This window comes from Pristiophorus japonicus, unplaced genomic scaffold, assembly GCF_044704955.1.
Source record: "Pristiophorus japonicus isolate sPriJap1 unplaced genomic scaffold, sPriJap1.hap1 HAP1_SCAFFOLD_659, whole genome shotgun sequence".
Lineage (NCBI taxonomy): Eukaryota > Metazoa > Chordata > Chondrichthyes > Pristiophoridae > Pristiophorus > Pristiophorus japonicus.
The window spans coordinates 138,858-159,341 of record NW_027254571.1 but is presented as its reverse complement, the minus strand read 5'-3'; the positions used below and the strand labels follow the sequence as shown (position 1 = coordinate 159,341).

The following is a 20,484-nucleotide window of genomic DNA, read 5'->3' as shown; positions in this document are numbered from 1 at the left end:
CTATTACCAGGAAATTGTGGTGCACCCTGTTTGTGGGCGATAACATCCACGAGGCGCGAGTTCCTGCGTCAGGTGACGAGGCAACACACCGCCACAGGCGAGTCGGGCACTCTTTTATTTACACGCACGTACAAAGATCTTGAGGGTTGTGGGGCTGGAGGAGATTAAAATGTTAAAATCGAAGTGTTGCCAATGTAGGTTAGCGAGCACAGGGGGTGATGGGTGAGAGGGACTTGGTGCGAGTTAGAGCATGGGGCAGCCGGGCTTTGGTTGACCTCGGGTTTCTATCGGGTAGAATGTGGGAGGCCAGCCAGGAATGCGTTGGAATAGTCAAGTCTAAAGATAACAAAGGCATGGATATCAACATCTGGAGACTGAACGCAGGCCCACATCAACATCTGGAGACTGAATGCAGGCCCGCACCAACATGTGGAGACTGAATGCAGGCCCACATCAACATCTGGAGACTGAACGCAGGCCCACACCAACATCTGGAGACTGAATGCAGGCCCACATCAACATCTGGAGACTGAACGCAGGCCCACATCAACATCTGGAGACTGAACGCAGGCCCGCACCAACATGTGGAGACTGAACGCAGGCCCACTCCAACATCTGGAGACTGAACGCAGGCCCACATCAACATCTGGAGACTGAACGCAGGCGCACATCAACATCTGGAGACTGAACGCAGGCCCACATCAACATCTGGAGACTGAGTGCAGGCCCACACCAACGTCTGGAGACTGAACGCAGGCCCACCAACATCTGGAGACCGAACGCAGGCCCACACCAACATGTGGAGACTGAATGCAGGCCCACATCAACATCTGGAGACTGAGTGCAGGCCCACACCAACATCTGGAGACTGAACACATTCCCACACCAACATCTGGACACTGGACCCAGGCCCACATTAACTCCTGCAGCACATCTAAATCCTCTACCATCTTAACCCTTGCACAGATTTTGGTGCCATCTGTAAACATACTGAGCATGCTCCCAAAACCACTGTCCAGGTCACTGATAAAGGCTGTGAAACGTGACGGGCTTGGGAGCGATCCTGTTTGGAACATGCTTCAGGCTGAACCACATTCACTAACTACAACCTCGGGGCTGCAGCCATTTCCAATTTCTGCTCATAATTCTATCTTGTGAAGTTTGTGCTTATTACCTCGTGCAGAATCATACTGAATAACTTCTGTATGATTCTGCACGAGGTAATAAGCACAGACATTCTCTTGTCCACCATGGTAGTCACCTAGGATCACAGACTTATACAGCATAGACTGAGGCCATTCTTCATTGTGCCTGAGTGAGCTCGCCAATTGGTTCTTTCTCCATCGTCTTGTATTGCTTTCGGTTTGAAGTATGTATCCAGTTCCCTTGTGAAAGTTCCTGTTGAATCTGCTCCCTCCGCCCTTTCAGGCAGCGCGTTCCCGATCACAACTCGCTGCGTAAAATAATTTTCATCGCCTCTCTGGTACTTTTACTAATTATCTTAAATTCGACGAGATTAGTCAAACAGGTCCTACCCTTTCCAAATCCACGCCGACTATCTTTGCTCAACTCATAGCTGGTCCATTGTGCCCGTGCCGGCTCTCTGTAAGATCACCAGCTAGGCGATGGGAACGAGCGGGGGAGTGGGACTAACCAGAGAGCTCTTTCAAAGAGCCAGCACAGGCACAATGGGCTGAATGGCCTCCTTCTGTGATGTATAATTCTACGATTCTCAAACCTAGAGAACTTTGTAAAATGATGACATCTGCAATTTCTCCACCTGTTTGTTTTGCCTTGGAGTGGAAACCATCAGATGCTGGTAATTTGCCAATCTTCAGTCCCACTATTTTCTCCATTACCATTTTATTACTGATATTAAAGTTCGTCCCTTTGATTGATTTTCAGGTTTCCTTGTCCCACTGATATTTTACCTTCTTATTTCACTGCGATAACAGATACAAAGTGCTCAGTTAACAAGTCTTCCAGTTTCTTATTGGCCATTATAGTCTCAGCGGCATCTGACTTTAATGGGCCCACATCTCCCCTCAACACTCCCTCTCTCTTTTAATATATTGATTGAAATTTTTGCTGTTAGCTTTGATACCCTTGTAAGTATTTTTCTTATTCCTTTTTGCGCCACTGACAATAATTCTTTGTTGTTTATTGTATCTCCCCTACCACTTTCCCTTGCCTTTGTGTAAGCCTTTTCTTTTAGCTTGATGCTGTCTCTCACCTTATTTCCTGGCCAGGGTTGTTTAACTACACAAGTGGAGTTTTGGCCTTTTTAGGAGCTGGGTACATGTACTGGGTTTTGTATCGTACCAAATTCTCCTTTAAATACCTCCCACTGTGTGTCTATAGGTTCACCCATTAACAGTATGGCCCAGTCTACTGCAGTCAATTTAGAACATAGGAACAGGAAGAGGCCACTCTGCCCCTCGAGCCTGTTGCACCATTCAATGAGATCATGGACTATCTGTAACTTGGCTCCATCTACCCACCTTGGTTCGGTAATACTCTTGCTGAACAAACATCTAGCAATCCCAGTTTTGTTCAATTGATCACCAGACTCAGCAGTTTGTGTGGGGAGAGAGTTCCAGATTCCCACGGCCCTGTGTGTGAAGAAGTGTTTCCTGACATCGCCCCTGAACGGCCGGGCTCTAATTTTAAGGTTATGTCCCCTTGTTCTGGACTCCCCCCACCAGAGGGAATAGTTTCTCTCGATCCACCCCATCAACTCCTTTAATCATCTTAAACACCTCAATTAGATCACCCCCTTATTGTTCTACACTCAAGGGAACACAAGCCCAGTCTGTGCGACCAGTCCTCGTAATTTAACCCTTTCAGCCCCGGTATCATTCTGTGCAATCCACTCAAAGTTAGCCTTATTTAAAGTTAAAATCTCACTTTCTGACTCTTCTCCCTCTCAAACCAGGTATCAGCTTCAATCGCATTACGGTCACTATTCACAAGATGTCCCCTCACTGTCCGACCGTTACTGCAGCGGAGGTGACCCTGCAGTAGGGGGTGTGTGGAGAGGGCAGACCGTGCACAGGAACAGACATATCCGCCCAAAGCTTCCACTCCCCGCTGCCCACGACAACACACGGCACACACTCACATTCACACAGTAAGACTCGAAAGCAGCAGAGGGATTTAGTGATTCACAAATCACTAACGGTAGCGACACAGTCATAAAAAGTTCAAACCAATACTGAGGTTCACTTTTAGAGGGACAGAATTGAAATGCAGTGAAGTTATGTTAAACTTGTATGGAACCTTGGTTAGACCACACAGCGAGTACTGTTCCGGTCTCCGCATTATAAAAAGGATATTGAGGTATTAAAGTTGGCGGGCGTTGCTGAATTCTTCATGCCCGGTCACTAACCCCTTATTGCCACATGAGACGCTAAGCAGCCGAATTTCTCCCCCACAGATGATGTTTCCACTTGTGGGGAGTGCAAAACTAGGGGCCAAAATATAACGGGCAGATGTGCGCGGTGTACAACAGGCGGGGAGTACAACGAGCGGAGTGTAAAACAGGCGGGTGTATAACGGGCGGGGTGTGTAACGAGCGGGTGTATAACTGGCACGGTGTATAACGGGCGCGGTGTATAACGGGCTGGTGTGTATAAAGGGCAGTGTGTATAACGGGCGCGGTGTATAACGGGCGCGGTGTATAACGGGCTGGTGTGTATAAAGGGCAGTGTGTATAACGGGCGCGGTGTATAACGGGCGCGGTGTATAACGGGCGCGGTGTATAATGGGTGGTGTGTATAACGGGTGGTGTGTATAACGGGGTGTATAATGGGCAGGTTGTATAACGGGGTGTATAATGGGCAGGGTGTATAACAGGGTGTATAACGGGCGGGTGTATAACAGGGTGTATAACGGGCGGGTGTATAACAGGGTGTATAATGGGCGGGTGTATAACAGGGTGTATAATGGGCAGGGTGTATAACAGGGTGTATATCGGGCGGGTGTATAACAGGGTATATAACGGGCTGGTGTATAACAGGGTGTATATCGGGCAGGTGTATAACAGGGTGTATAACTGGCGGGTGTATAACAGGGTGTATATCGGGCGGGTGTATAACAGGGTGTATAATGGGCGGGTGTATAACAGGGTGTATAACGGGCAGGGTGTATAACAGGGTGTATAACGGCCGGGTGTATAACAGGGTGTATAACGGGCAGGGTGTATAACAGGGTGTATAACGGGCGGGTGTATAACAGGGTGTATAACGGGCGGGGGTATAACGGGGTGTATAACGGGTGGGTGTATAATGGGGTGTATAACTGCCGGGTGTATAACAAGGTCTATAACGGGCGGGTGTATAACAGGGTGTATAACGGGTAGGGTGTATAACGGCCGGGTGATAACGGCCGGGTGTATAACGGCCGGGTGTATAACGGGGTGTATAACGGGCGGGTGTATAACAGGGTGTATAACGGGCGGGTGTATAACAGGGTGTATAACGGGCGGGTGTATAACAGGGTGTATAACGGGCGGGTGTATAACGGGGTGTATAACGGGCGGGTGTATAACGGGCGGGTGTATAACGGGGTGTATAACGGGCGGGTGTATAACAGGGTGTATATTGGGCGTGTGTATAACAGGGTGTATAATGGGCGGGTGTATAACAGGGTGTACAACGGGCAGGGTGTATAACAGGGTGTATAACGGCCGGGTGTATAACGGGGTTTATAACGGGCGGGTGTATAACGGGGTGTATAACGGGCGGGTGTATAACGGGGTGTATAACAGGGTGTATAACGGGCGGGTGTATAACAGGGTGTATAACGGGCGGGTGTATAACAGGGTGTATAACGGGTCGGGTTGTATAACGGGGTGTATAACGGGCAGTGTGTATAACAGGGTGTATAACGGGCGGGTGTATAACAGGGTGTATAACGGGCAGGGTGTATAACAGGGTGTATAACGGGCGGGTGTATAACGGGGTGTATAACGGGCGGGTGTATAACAGGGTGTATAACGGGCGGGTATATAACGGCCGGGTGTATAACGGGGTGTATAACGGGTGGGTGTATAACGGGGTGTATAACAGCCGGGTGTATAACAAGGTGTATAACGGCCGGGTGTATAACGGCCGGGTGTATAACGGCCGGGTGTATAACGGGGTGTATAACGGGCGGGTGTATAACAGGGTGTATAACGGGCGGGTGTATAACAGGGTGTATAACGGGCGGGTGTATAACGGGCGGGTGTATAACGGGGTGTATAACGGGCGGGTGTATAACGGCCGGGTGTATAACGGGGTGTATAACGGGCGGGTGTATAACGGGCGGGTGTATAACAGGGTGTATATTGGGCGTGTGTATAACAGGGTGTATAATGGGCGGGTGTATAACAGGGTGTATAACGGGCAGGGTGTATAACAGGGTGTATAACGGCCGGGTGTATAACGGGGTATATAACGGGTGGGTGTATAACGGGCGGGTGTATAACAGGGTGTATAACGGGCAGGTGTATAACAGGGTGTATAACGGGCAGGGTGTATAACAGGGTGTATAACGGGCGGGTGTATAACGGGGTGTATAACGGGCAGGGTGTATAACAGGGTGTATAACGGGCGGGTGTATAACGGGGTGTATAACTGGCGGGGTGTATAACGGGCGGGTGTATAACAGGGTGTATAACGGCTGGGTGTATAACGGGATGTATAACGGGTAGGGTGTATAACAGGGTGTATAACGGGCGGGTGTATAACAGGGTGTATAACGGGCGGGTGTATAACGGGATGTATAACGGCCGGGTATATAACGGGGTGTATAACGGGCAGGGTGTATAACGGGCAGGGTGTATAACAGGGTATATAACGGGCAGAGTGTATAACGGGATGTTTAACGGCCGGGTGTATAACGGGATGTATAACGGCCGGGTATATAACGGGGTGTATAACGGGCAGGGTGTATAACGGGCAGGGTGTATAACAGGGTATATAACGGGCGGGTGTATAACGGGGTGTATAATGGGCGGGTGTATAACGGGGTGTATAACGGGTGGGTGTATAACAGGGTGTATAACGGGCAGGGTGTATAGCAGGGTGTATAACGGGCGAGTGTATAACGGGGTGTATAACGGGCGGGTGTATAACGGGGTGTATAACGGGTGGGTGTATAACAGGGTGTATAACGGGCAGGGTGTATAGCAGGGTGTATAACGGGCGAGTGTATAACAGGGTGTATAACGGGCGGGTGTATAACGGGGTGTATAACGGGCGGGTGTATAACGGGCGGGTGTATAACAGGGTGTATAACGGGCGGGTGTATAATGGGGTGTATAACGGGGTGTATAACGGGCAGGGTGTATAACAGGGTGTATAACGGGCGGGTGTATAACAGGGTGTATAACGGGCGGGTGTATAACGGGGTGTATAATGGGCGGGTGTATAACGGGATGTATAACGGGCAGGGTGTATAACGGGGTGTATAACGGGCGAGTGTATAACGGGATGTATAACGGGCAGGGTGTATAACGGGGTGTATAACGGCCGGGTGTATAACGGGGTGTATAACGGGCTGGTGTATAACGGGGTGTATAACAGGCGGGTGTATAACAGGGTGTAACGGGCGGGTGTATAACAGGGTGTATAACGGGCGGGTGTATAACAGGGTGTATAACGGGCGAGTGTATAACGGGGTGTATAACGGGCGGGTGTATAACAGGGTGTATAACGGGCGGGTGTATAATGGGGTGTATAACGGGGTGTATAACGGGCAGGGTGTATAACAGGGTGTATAACGGACGGGTGTATAACGGGGTGTATAACGGGCGGGTGTATAACAGGGTGTATAACGGGCGGGTGTATAACGGGGTGTATAATGGGCGGGTGTATAACGGGATGTATAACGGGCAGGGTGTATAACGGGGTGTATATCGGGATGTATAACGGGCAGGGTGTATAACAGGGTGTATAACGGGCGGGTGTATAACGGGGTGTATAACGGGCGGGTGTATAACGGGGTGTATAACGGGCGGGTGTATAACGGGGTGTATAACGGGCGGGTTTATAACGGGGTGTATAACGGCCGGGTGTATAACGGGGTGTATAACGGGCAGGTGTATAACGGGGTGTATAACGGGCGGGTGTATAACGGGGTGTATAACGGGTGGGTGTATAACGGGCGGGTGTATAACGGGGTGTATAACAGGCGGGTGTATAACAGGGTGTATAACGGGCGGGTGTATAACGGGATGTATAACGGGCGGGTGTATAACGGGGTGTATAACGGCCGGGTGTATAACGGGGTGTATAACGGGTGGTTGTATAACAGGGTGTATAACGGGCGGGTGTATAACAGGGTGTATAACGGGCGGGTGTATAACGGGGTGTATAACGGGCGGGTGTATAACAGGGTGTATAACGGGCGGGTGTATAACAGGGTGTATAATGGGCGGGTGTATAACAGGGTGTATAACGGGCGGGTGTATAACGGGATGTATAACGGGCGGGTGTATAACGGGGTGTACAACGGGCGGGTGTATAACAGGGTGTATAACGGGCGGGTGTATAACAGGGTGTATAACGGGCGGGTGTATAACGGGGTGTATATCGGGCGGGTGTATAACGGGGTGTACAACGGGCGGGTGTATAACAGGGTGTATAACGGGCGGGTGTATAACAGGGTGTATAACGGGCGGGTGTATAACGGGGTGTATATCGGGCGGGTGTATAACGGGGTGTACAACGGGCGGGTGTATAACGGCCGGGTGTATAACGGGGTGTATAACGGCCGTGTGTATAACAGGGTGTATAACGGGCGGGTGTATAACGGGGTGTATAACGGCCGTGTGTATAACAGGGTGTATAACGGGCGGGTGTATAACAGGGTGTATAACGGCCGGGTGTATAACGGGATGTATAACGGGCGGGTGTATAACAGGGTGTATAACGGGCGGGTGTATAACGGGGTGTATAACGGCCGTGTGTATAACAGGGTGTATAACGGGCGGGTGTATAACGGGGTGTACAACGGGCGGGTGTATAACAGGGTGTATAACGGCCGGGTGTATAACAGGGTGTATAACGGGCGGGTGTATAACAGGGTGTATAACGGGCGGGTGTATAACGGGGTGTATAACGGCCGTGTGTATAACAGGGTGTATAACGGGCGGGTGTATAACGGGGTGTACAACGGGCGGGTTAATGTCGCGGGCACTCCCGATAGCTCACCTGCAGTTTCTGGAGTTGAGTGTTGACACTGCCGATGTCTCTGGGCCTTTCTACCCCGTGTAGCTGCCCCTCGAGCTGCGACAGCCTCTTGTCTAGCTCACCATAGCTCTGCACCAGCAGCTCTGCCTTGCTCACATCAAACAGGTGCCTCGCCTTGTCCTGTGTCGTGCTCTCCAGCACGATCCAGCAATCATGGATCTCCTCCAGTTTCTTCCTCACCACCTGGGCTAGCTCGGGCTTCTCGTCAATCAGTTGTTGCCCCTCCTGGAACACAGAGAGGACAGGGAGACAAACATCATGGCACATTGAAACAGTCTGTCACGCCTCCATCATAGAACCAAACTCGGCATTGGCCAATAAACTCCCACTCGCACAGGGCACCAGAGCATGTTAGCTCATAAATATCCTCGGAATATCCCGATGATATTAAACATTCAAAGCTGCCAAAGATCAATGGGACCGACTAGTTCTGCTTCCCCAGGGTGCTGACAGAAAGCAGAACTGTGGGACTCGCTGCTAAAGGCCACTCAAAGGTCAGGAGGTCAAATCGGCTCCTGCTCGGCTCACGTTGCTTTGCTTCACATTACAGGGGTCGCAGGTCAGTGCAATGGAAGACACACACTGCTGTGTGCAGGGGGCATTGGCGGGAGTGGGGGGGGGTTTGTTCAGGCGCTTGGGGAGACCAAGCGTAAATTGGGTGACCGCTTTGCGGAGCACCTCTGTTCAGTCCGTAAGCATGACCCCGAGCTTCCAGTCGCCTGTCCCTTTAATTCCCCGCTCCACTCCCACTCTGACCTCTCCGTCCTCGGCCTCCTGCACTGTTCCAACGCAGCTCAACGCAAGCTCGAGGAACAGCACCTCATCTTTTGTTTAGGCACTTTACAGCCTTCCACACTCAACATCGAGTTCAACAATTTCAGACCAGAGCCTCTGCCCCTATTTTTGTTTACTTTCCTTCCTTCTTTTTACAAACCCCCCCCCCTTTTTATCTCTTTCCCACGGCATCTGGTGATGATTCCGCCATACACCCCCCACTAGACTCATTTTTTGTTACCATCATCATTAACTTGTTTACCATCACCATTAACTTATTACCATCATCATTAACTTGTTTACCATCACCATTAACTTATTACCATCACCATTAACTTATTACCATCACCATCCCATTTTTGCCCACCATCCCTTGTGTCTCTCTAATCTCTCCTGCCTCCCACCCTATCCCAGACAGTCCCTTTAGTTCTCTCCTCCCTCCCCGTTTCCTGGCCCCGCACCTCCTGAACAATCTGTTACATCCCAAACTTTCCCGGTTCTGACGATGGGTCACAGACCCGAAACATTAACTCCGTTCTCGCCACAGATGCTGCCTGACCTGCTGAGAATTCCAGCACTTTCTGTTTTTATTTTTTTTTAAATATATATATTTTTTTGAAATTTCTTAAAAATTGTACTTTGCATCATTATGGAGAAACCTGGCACAAATTAGTTTTTCAGGGCCCTATCGTTGGTTTAGCAGTTGATACGCTGTTAAACCCCCAGTGACACCTAATCCAAAATGGTCTAGCTTTGAACGGAGTGTTTAACATCGAGATTACCGCCGGAAAGCCCAAGCTTTTGTCAGTCTGACTGATTACACCGATTGTCATCTAGGCGCCGGGGCAGGGAGGGGGCACTGGGAGGGCATGAGGAGGGGACGGGGGGCACGGGGCGCGAGGAGGGTGTGAAGGGAGGGGGCGGGGAGAGGGGCATGGGGAGGGGAGGGGCACAGGGAGTGGGCACGAGGAAGGGAGTGGGCACGGGGGCACAAGGAGGGGAGCGGGAGGGGCGCGTAGGGGGTGAAGGGAGGGGGCGCAGAGGGGGTGGGGGAGAGGGACACGGGGAGGGGCACAGGGAGGGGGCAAGGGGAGGGGAGGGGGCACGAGGAAGGGAGGGGGCACGAGGAGGGGAGGGGGCACGGGGAGGGGGCGCGGGGAGGGAGCGGGGGAGGGGGTACGGGGAGGGGGTACGGGGATGGAGCGGGGGGGGTACGGGGAGGGGGCACGGGTGGGGGTACGGGGGGGGCGGGGAGGGGGTACGGGGGGGAATAGGGAGGGGGTACGGGGATGGAGCGGGGGGGTTCGGGGAGGGGGCACGGGTGGGGGTACGGGGGGTGGGGAGGGGGTACGGGTGGGAATGGGGAGGGGGTACGGGGATGGAGCGGAGGTACGGGGAGGGGGCACGGGTGGGGGTACGGGGGGGCGGGGAGGGGGTACGGGTGGGAATGGGGAGGGGGTACGGGGATGGAGCAGGGGGGGTACGGGGAGGGGGTGGGGGGAGAGGGACACGAGGAGGGGCACAGGGAGGGGGCACGAGGAAGGGAGGGGGCCACAAGGAGGGGAGGGGGCACGGGGAGGGGGCGCGGGGAGGGAGCGGGGGGGTACGGGGAGGGGGCGCGGGGAGGGGGAGCGGGGTTGGAGCGGGGGGAGTACGGGGAGGGGGTACGGGGATGGAGCGGGGGGGTACGGGGAGGGGGCACGGGTGGGGGTACGGGGGGCGGTGAGGGGGTACAGGTGGGGATGGGGAGGGGGTACGGGGATGGAGCAGGGGGGGTACGGGGAGGGGGTACGGGGATGGAGCGGGGGGGTACGGGGAGGGGGCACGGGTGGGGGTACGGGGGGACGGGGAGGGGGAGCGGGGGATGGAGCGGGGGGAGTACGGGGAGGAAGCGGGGGGGTACGGGGAGGGGGAGTGGGGATGGAGCGGGGGAAGTACGGGGAGGGAGCGGGGGGGGTACGGGGAGGGGGAGCGGGGATGGAGCGGGGGGAGTACGGGGAGGGAGCGGGGGGGTACGGGGAGGGGGAGCGGGGATGGAGCGGGGGGAGTACGGGGAGGGAGCGGGGGGGTACGGGGAGGGGGAGCGGGGATGGAGCGGGGGGAGTACGGGGAGGGAGCGGGGGGGACGTGGAGGGGGAGCGGGGATGGAGCGGGGGGAGTACGGGGAGGGAGCGGGGGGGACGGGGAGGGGGAGTGGGGATGGAGCGGGGGAAGTACAGGGAGGGAGCGGGGGGGTACGGGGAGGGGGAGCGGGGATGGAGCGGGGGGAGTACGGGGAGGGAGCGGGGGGGTACGGGGAGGGGGAGCGGGGATGGAGCGGGGGGAGTACGGGGAGGGAGCGGGGGGGACGTGGAGGGGGAGCGGGGATGGAGCGGGGGAAGTACGGGGAGGGAGCGGGGGGGTACGGGGAGGGGGAGCGGGGATGGAGCGGGGGGAGTACGGGGAGGGAGCGGGGGGGACGTGGAGGGGGAGCGGGGATGGAGCGGGGGGAGTACGGGGAGGGACCGGGGGGGTACGGGAAGGGAGCGGGGGGGACGGGGAGGGGGAGCGGGGATGGAGCGGGGGGAGTACGGGGAGGGAGCGGGGGGGACGTGGAGGGGGAGCGGGGATGGAGCGGGGGGAGTACGGGGAGGGAGCGGGGGGGACGTGGAGGGGGAGCGGGGATGGAGCGGGGGGAGTACGGGGAGGGACCGGGGGGGTACGGGGAGGGAGCGGGGGGGACGGGGAGGGGGAGCGGGGATGGAGCGGGGGGAGTACGGGGAGGGAGCGGGGGGGACGGGGAGGGGGAGTGGGGATGGAGCGGGGGAAGTACGGGGAGGGAGCGGGGGGGTACGGGGAGGGGGAGCGGGGATGGAGCGGGGGGAGTACGGGGAGGGAGCGGGGGGGACGGGGAGGGGGAGTGGGGATGGAGCGGGGGGAGTACGGGGAGGGAGCGGGGGGGACGGGGAGGGGGAGTGGGGATGGAGCGGGGGGAGTACGGGGAGGGAGCGGGGGGGACGGGGAGGGGGAGTGGGGATGGAGCGGGGGAAGTACGGGGAGGGAGCGGGGGGGTACGGGGAGGGGGAGTGGGGATGGAGCGGGGGGAGTACGGGGAGGGAGCGTGGGGCGGGGAAGGGGTACGGGGAGGGGGTACGGGGATGGAGCAGGGGGGGTACGGGGAGGGGGGGTACGGGGAGGGAGCGGGGGGGTACGGGGAGGGGGTACGGGTGGGGACGGGGAGGGGGAGCGGGGATGGAGCGGGGGGAGTACGGGGAGGGAGCGGGGCATAGTGCAGCCAGTGTTGGAACAGCGAGTGACTGACCTCAACCTCAAGCTATCTGTCAGCGTGCGCTTATCCACCACAGTTCCCAGCTTTGTGCCATTTAAAAACTACCCGGATCAATCTTTCTCTGGTCCAAAGTGGATGACCTCACACGTCCCACGTTGAACTATCTATCTCCACCTTAAATATATTCAATGACCCAGCCTCCACAGCTCTCTGGGACAGAGAATTCCACAGATGTACAACCCTCTGAGAGAAGAAATCCCTCCTCATCTCCGTCTTAAGTGGGCGACCCCTTATTCTGAAACTATGCCCCCTAGTTCTAGTTTCCCCCACGAAGAAAAACATCCTCTCTGCATCCAACCTGTCAAGCCCCCTCAAAATCTTAAACGATTCAGTGAGATCACCTCTCAGTCTTCTAAACTCCAAGGAGTATAGGCCCAACCTGCTCAACCTTTCTTCATAAGACAACCCCATCATCTCTGGAATCAACCGAGTGAATCTTCTTTGAACTGCCTCCAATGCAAGTATATCCCTCCTTAAATACAGAGACCAAAACTGCACGCAGTACTCCAGGTGTGGCCTCACCAATACCTTGCACAGTTTTAGCAGGACTTCCCTACTTTTATACTCTATCCCCCTTTCAATAAAGGCCAACATTCCATTTACCTTCCAAATTACTTGCTGTAGCTGCATACTAACTTTTTGTGTTTCATGTACAAGATCCGTCTGTACCGCAGAATTTTGTAATCTCTCTCCATTTAAATAATCATTTGCTTTTTTATTTTTCCTACCAAAGTGGATAACCTCACATTTTCCCACATTGCCAAATTTTTGCCCACTCACTGAGTCTGTCTATATCCCTTTGTAGATTCTTTGCGTCCTCCTCACAACTTGCTTTCCCACCCATCTTTGTATTATCAGCAAATTTAGCTACATTACACTGGCCCCTTCATCCAAGTCATTAATATAGATTGTAAATAGTTGAGGCCCCAGCACTGATCCCTGTGGCACCCCACTAGTCACTGTTTGTCAACCAGAAAATGACCCATTTATCTCTGTTTTCTGTTAGTTAGCCAATCCTCCTTCCACACTAATATATTACCCCCAACCCCATGAACTCTTATCTTGTGCAGTAACCTTTTATGTGGCACCTTATCGAATGCTTTCTGGAAATCCAAATACACTATTTATAAATGTCCTGCTACTACTTTATTAATAATGGACTCCAGTATTTTCCCAATGGCAGGCTCACTGGTCTATAGTTTCCTGTTTTCTGTCTCCCTCTTTTCTTAAATAGAGACGTTACATTTGCGGTTTTCCAGTCCGCTGGGACCTTTCCAGAATCCAGAGAATTTTGGTAGATTACCACCAATGCATCCACTATCTCTGCAGCTATTTCTTTTAAAACCCCAGGATGCAGGCCATCAGGTCCTGGGGACTTGTCCACCTTTAGTCCCATTATTTTACCTCGTACTTTTTCTCTGGTGATAGTGCTTGTTTTAAGTCTCCCCCCAACCGCGCCCCACCCCCCTCCCTATAGCCCCTTGATTATATATTATTGGGATGTTTTGAGTGTCCTCTACTGTGAAGACCGATACAAAATATTTGTTCCAAGTCTCTGCCATTTCCCCGTTTCCCATTATTAATTCCCCGGTCTCATCCTCTAAGGGATCAAAGTTTACTTTAGCTACTCACTTCTTTTTTATATACCTGTAGAAGCTCTTCCTGTCCGTTTTTATATTTTTTGCTAGTTTAATCTCATAATCTGTCTACTCTTTTTTTTTAGTGGTCCTTTGCTGGTTTCTAAAAATTTCCCAATCCTCTGGCCTACTGCCAACCTTCGCATCACTGTAGACCCCACCTGGAGCACTGCGTTCAGTTCTGGGCACCGCACCTAGGAACGATATACTGGCCTTGGTGGGGTGCAGTGCAGATTGACCAGAATGATACGGAAGCCAAAAGGGACAGTTTGCACAGACTGGGCTTGTATTCTCTCGAGTATAGAAGGTTAACGGGTTTAATAGACAGAGAGAAAATATTCCCTCTGGTGGGGGGAGCCCGAACAAGGGGGCATAAAATTAGAGGCAGGCCGTTCAGGGTGATGTCAGGGAGCACTTCTTCACACAAAGGGCAGTGGGAATCGGGAACTCTCTCCCCCTATATGCTGATGAGGCTGGGGGTCAAGTAAAAATGTCAAAACTGAGATTGATAGATTTTTGTTGGCGAAATTATTAAGGGTTTTGGGACCAAGGCGGGTAGCTGGAGTCAAGCTACAGGTGAGGTGTGATCTCACTGAATGGCGGAACAGACCCGAGGGAAGGGATGAATGACCCTCCTCCTGTTCTTGTGTTCCTATGGTAAGTATGGAGAGGGGGCAGTTGTGGAAATCTTATCACTCTCTTGTGTATATAAATCAAACAATCCTGCAGCACATCAAACTTCTCATAATAGAACATTAAATCCTTCCAAACCTCTATGCTATAGGATACTCGAATTAATTTTTCTGGTTAATAAATTGTTTCCTCACTGGCTAAGGGGTTTATTTGGTGATGTGAACTCTCTGGGCCCGAAACTGGTCAATGCTTAAGGTCAGCCCATTTCTCGGTGGTGTGCCGACGGTGCGTCGTTTCAAGCCGCCGGCACACCGCCGAGACCAAAGAGGACAAAATTGGTCAACATTTTCCTTCGCCGTTATGTCTGCAGCGGGCGGTATGTAACTTAGTCGATCCAGATCGACTTTCTCTTCGCTGGACGGTGTGGCACTGAACTGCGCATGCGCAATTTCCCCCCCCCCCCACCCCCCGTTTTTGGCACAGAAGCGTTTTACCCACGATTTCGGGGGTCAGGGGTCACCAGCGCATGCGCAGTGAGTTGAAGAGGAGGGAGAGAGAGTGAGAAGGAGCAGCAAGCTAGTCGACGGGCAGTTACTTTAAAAACATATTGCAGTTAAAATATATTCATAACAACTAATAATTCTACAGTTTGAATAAAAAGACATATTTTACAAATCAAAAAACTTATAACAGAAATATCATGGAAATGTTAAAAAAAATCAAAGTGCAGGAACATTGAAAGAGACGGGAGGTTAAGGGCGCCTGCCTACGACAAGACAGAGTTACCTGTCCTTCTCCAGCATATAACAGAGAGGTACTCCGAGCTAACGAAGGGTAGTCATGGAAAGCCACCCCCCAAAGGAGTACAACAGGATATGGGTCGAGATCGGGGAGGCTGTGTCCTCCACAAGGACCATGAAAGAGGTGGAACAACCTGGTGAGGGGAGAAAAGTCATGGTTTTATTTATGCAGCCCCCCGCCCCCATGTGCCATGTAAATGTAGGCTCCGTGTCACACGGATTATGTTATTTATCTTATGTATTCGTGCTTTCAGGCAATGCCAAGAGGATCAATGCCGTGTTTTTTAATGTGTGTGTGTGACCCTGTGTGACTGCGATGTTAAATGGATTGAAGATTTTTACTTTGATTTACTTTACTTTCAGCAGAAGAAGACATGTGCGATAGCAGCGGGTCAGCGGCGTACAGGGGAGGGAGGACTCACAACCCAGGAGCCGTTTACAGATATCGAGATCCCTGCCTTGTCCCCGGTCGGGGATAGCAACCATGCCACCACTGGCACTGGAGCTGAGCCACCCACACAGGACGGTCAGTTCAATACAATGCAGTCTGTGTTGCGGTCCACTCATGGCATGTAATGTAACTGTAATGTTGGCCTCAAGATGTACTGCAATGGTGGGGCATGTAACGTAATGCAGATATGTAATGTCTGTCTGCGATATGTAATGAAGTACTGCAGCAGTGGTGGACATTTAAGTAAGACTGTGGTAAGTCGCTGTACTGTGTACTCATGTAACCCTGACCCCTTCCCTGGTGCCAGGCATTTTTAAATGTTGTTGTGTACTTCCAGACTCGGACGATTCAGACCACACCGACACAGAGAGACCCACTGCCTCCACCTCTGGCGTCACTCAGCCCTCTCCTGACTTCACCCCTGGCGGAGATGAGGAAGAGGAAGAGCCGCTGATCCTGGAGCCAGTGCAGGTGGAGACGGAGAAGGGTACACCAGCTCCATGTGGATTCCCCCACGGCTCCTCTGGTTCTGTGGGACCAAGCCGTGCGCAGCAAGGCGTCCCCAGTGTTGCAGCGCCTTTGCAGGGAAGGTCGGCTGCGTGTACCAGAACATGGAGCGTCTGTCACAGGCCAGCGTCGACATAGGTCGAGAGCTGCTCAAGGTCATGACGACAATAGCCGCAAGCATCGCGGCGCTATCAGAGCGGTAGTCAGAGGATATGTCGTGTCTGATCACCATGATGAAGCGAACCATAGACTCCGTCGATGCCATGCGGCAATCAATGGGATCGGGACATGGCGCACAATCTCCCCGTGCCATAGTAGTCGGGTCGACAGCACCTGAGGGTGGGGAGCTGACATCATCTTCCAGCCCCGAAGCCGTGCCTTCCACATCGCCAGCTTCTCCTGAGACGCCATTCATTGCGCCTGCAATGTCTGACCCCCAACAACAGCAACAGCACTCGGGGTGTGGTGCTCACCGGCTTGGTACCACCACGGGGAGGTCCGGGCTCAGGGGCAGTGGGAAAGAAAAGGGCGGGAGTAAGAAAGGGGGGGAATAGTCCCAAGGGTGGTGTAGCACGTGGTCACGGATGGGGCCGAGGACAGGAAAGGGTCTTTTTGTTTAACTTGTTCATTGAACAATTGAAGTTTGATTTGTAAAAGTTTATAAAAGTTGTAAAAGTTTTGTTAAAATTGTTATTAAAGTTGTTAACGTTTTGTTAAAGTTGTTACAGTTGTTTTATAGTTATAAGTTTTACAAAGTTTTAAAATTGTATATTTTTGAGATTTTTACATAAACGTTTGAATTGAATTTAACCAATCTTGTACAGTGTCAAACTTTTGGGGTAACAGTCATCAGAGTCCCAAAACACAGCTCTCCACATTCAAGCAAAGCGTTCATTTATGAGCTACTGATGTAACAATTTTGCTGTGGCATACGCTCCACATACCCTCCGCTGTGGGACTGGGGAGGGTGGTGTCATGGGTACATCTGGACACTCCTCATCATCCTCCTGCCCCTCATTTTCCTCCTCTGTCTCCTGCACTCTCTCCTCAGGTAGTCCCGCAGTCCCCTGTGGCAATTGCTGTCCCCACATGATGGCTAAATGATGCATCATGCAGCACACCACTGTGAACTGAGCAACCTGCTCAGGGTGGTATTGCAGCCTGCCTCCCGAGTGGTCCAAGCATCGAAAACGCTGCTTCAGCACTCCAATTCTCTTAATTATTTTACATGTGGCTATTGGGCTCTTAATATATCGTTGCTTGGCTTCTGTCTGAGCGTTCCACAGCGGGGTCAAGAGCCAGCTGGTGAGGGCGTATCCTTTGTCCCCCAGCATCCAGCATTTACCTTGTGGCTCAGACTTGAACAGCTCAGACACAGTGCTCTCACGCAAGATGTGCGCATCATGGATGCTCCCTGGAAAGTTGGCATTCACTGCCATAACGCGCTGTGTGTGGTCGCAGACGAGCTGCACGTTGAGGGAGTGGAATCCCTTATGGTTTCGGTACACCTCCGCCTCCTGTAATGGTGCTCGCAGGGCAATATGGGTCTAGTCAACAGCACCCTGCACCTGGGGGAAGCCGGCAATGCGTGCAAATCCCACTCTCAGCCTCCCTGGTCATTGGGAAGTTTATAAATTCCATCCAGCGTGCATACAGTGCTTTGGTTACCTGACGAATGCAACGATGAGTAGTGTGCTGAGATATACAGCATATGTCCCCAGCTGATGCCTGAAAAGAGTCACATGCATAAAAGGAAAGTGCCGCAGTCACCTTCACCCCGACAGAGAGTGCAGTAATGCTGGTGGTACTGGGCTACAGATCTACTTTATTGAGCTGGCAAATCTCATTGATCACCTCTAATTGGAAGTGCAGCCTTCGAACGCACTATTGATTGGTCAGGCCCAAGTATGAGCACTGCTCCCTGAAAATCCTTTGTGGGTAAAGCCTCCTCCTCCTCATCATCAGTCTGCGACCTCCTCCATTACCCCGCTAACTCTGCTCAATAAACCTTCTCCCATCTGGATCCTCCATTAGACAGGTAGTCAGCAATACAGGCCGAGATAGTACAGGCCCCATTCTTTTTAAATCTCCACAATATTTTTCGATGAAAAAAAATACTAAAATGCCTTCTATCTTAATAAGTTACTCAGTAACAATAAAAATACCTTTTCCACTAAATTGCACAGTAAAATCACATACTTCCTGCATCCAACCAGTCCAATCCCGTCAGAATTTTATATCTTTCGATGAGATCCCCTATCATTCTTCTAAATTCCAGTGAATATAAGCCTAGTCGATCCAGTTTTTCTTCATATGTCAGTCCTGTCATCCCGGGAATCAGTCTGGTGAACCTTCGCTGCACTCCCTCAATAGCAAGAATGTCCTTCCTCAGATTAAGAGACCAAAACTGTACACAATATTCAAGGTGTGGCCTCACCAAGGCCCTGTACAATTGTAGTAAGACCTCCCTGCTCCTATACTCAAATCCTCTCGCTATGAAGGCCAATGTGCCATTTGCCTTCTTCACCACCTGCTATACCTGCATGCCAACTTCAATGACTGATGTACCATAACATCCAGGTCTCATTGCACCTCCCCTTTTACTAATCTGCCACCATTCAGATAATAATCTGCTTTCCTGTTTTTGCCATCAAAGTGGATAATCTCACATTTATCTACATTATATCACATCTGCCATGTATTTGCCCACTCACCTAACCTGTCCAAGTCACCCTGCAGCCTCTTAGCATCCTCCTCACAGCTCACACCGCCACCCAGCTTAATGTCATCTGCAAACTTGGAGATATTACATTCAATTCCTTTGTCTAAATCATTAATTATATTGTAAATAGCTGGGGTCCCAGCACTGAACCTTGCGGCACTCCACTAGTCACTGCCTGCCGTTCTAAAAAGGACCCGTCTATTCCAACTTTCTGCTTCCTGTCCGCCAACCAGTTTTCTATCCACCTCCAATACCATGTGCTTTAATTTTGCACACTAATCTCTTGTGTGGGACCTTGTCAAAAGCCTTTTCAAAGTCCAAATACACCACATCCACTGGTTCTCCCTTGTCCACTCTACTAGTTACATCTTCAAAAAATTCTAGAAGATGTGTCAAGCATGATTTCCCTTTCATAAATCCATGCTGACTTGGACCGATCCGGTCACTGCTTTCCAAATGTGCTGATATTACATCTTTAATAAATGATTCCAACATTTTCCCCACCACCGATGTCAGGCTGACCGGTCTATAATTCCCTGTTTTCTCTCTGCCTCCTTTTTTAAAAAGTGGGGTTACATTAGCTATCTTCCAGTCCATAGGAACTGATCCAGAGTGTATAGAATGTTGGAAAATGATCACCAATGCATCTACTATTTCTAGGGCCACTTCCTTAAGTACTCTGGGATGCAGACTATCAGGCCCTAGGGATTTATCGGCCTTCAATCCCATCAATTCCCCTAACACAATTTGCTGACTAATAAGGATTTCCTTTAGTTCCTCCTTCTCTCTAGGCCTTCGGTCCCCTAGTATTTCCGGAAGGTTATTTGTGTCTTCCTTAGTGAAGATAGAACCAAAGTATTTGTTCAATTGGTCTGCCATTTCTTTCATAGTCTCAGAATAAGGGGCTGCCCATTTAAAACTGAGATGAGGAGGAATTTCTTCTCTCAGAGGGTTGTAAATCTGTGGAATTCTCTGACCCAGAGAGCTGTGGAGGCTGGGACATTGAATATATTTAAGACGGAGATAGATGGATTTTTGAGCAATAAGAGAATAAAAGGTTATGGGGAGCGGGCGGGGAAGTGGAGCTGAGTCCATGATCAGATCAGACACAATCTTATTAAATGGCGGAGCAGGCCCGAGGGGCCGAATGGCCGACGCCTGCTCCTATTTCATGTTCTTATGTTCACCCACCAAATATCTGCTGTTCAGAGTCACACCTTGCCTGCATTCACAGCTATTCAATGACAGCAGGCATATCTTCCAGACATATAGTTGGAATCAGACTCACACACATTCCTTTCTTTTGCAGGCCAAGATGGTCCACAAAAGTAAGGAGTAGCAGAGGACCAGTTGGGAGTGATGCTCAGCTCCAGCAGCTCTGAGACCTGGAGCAGC

The 20,484-nt window shown here is 51.9% G+C and overlaps 1 protein-coding gene across 1 annotated transcript in view; it reads right to left on the bottom strand.

Moving 5' to 3' along the window:
• LOC139255888 (spectrin beta chain, non-erythrocytic 1-like) overlaps positions 1 to 20,484 on the bottom strand; it is a gene marked incomplete at both ends in the record, with an annotated part of 232,208 nt that overhangs the window by 72,917 nt on the left and 138,807 nt on the right. Inside the window, one exon of the mRNA XM_070874048.1 lies at positions 8,199 to 8,462. Within this exon, the coding sequence (XP_070730149.1) occupies positions 8,199 to 8,462 (264 nt within the window). The remainder of the gene's footprint in view (positions 1 to 8,198; positions 8,463 to 20,484) is intronic.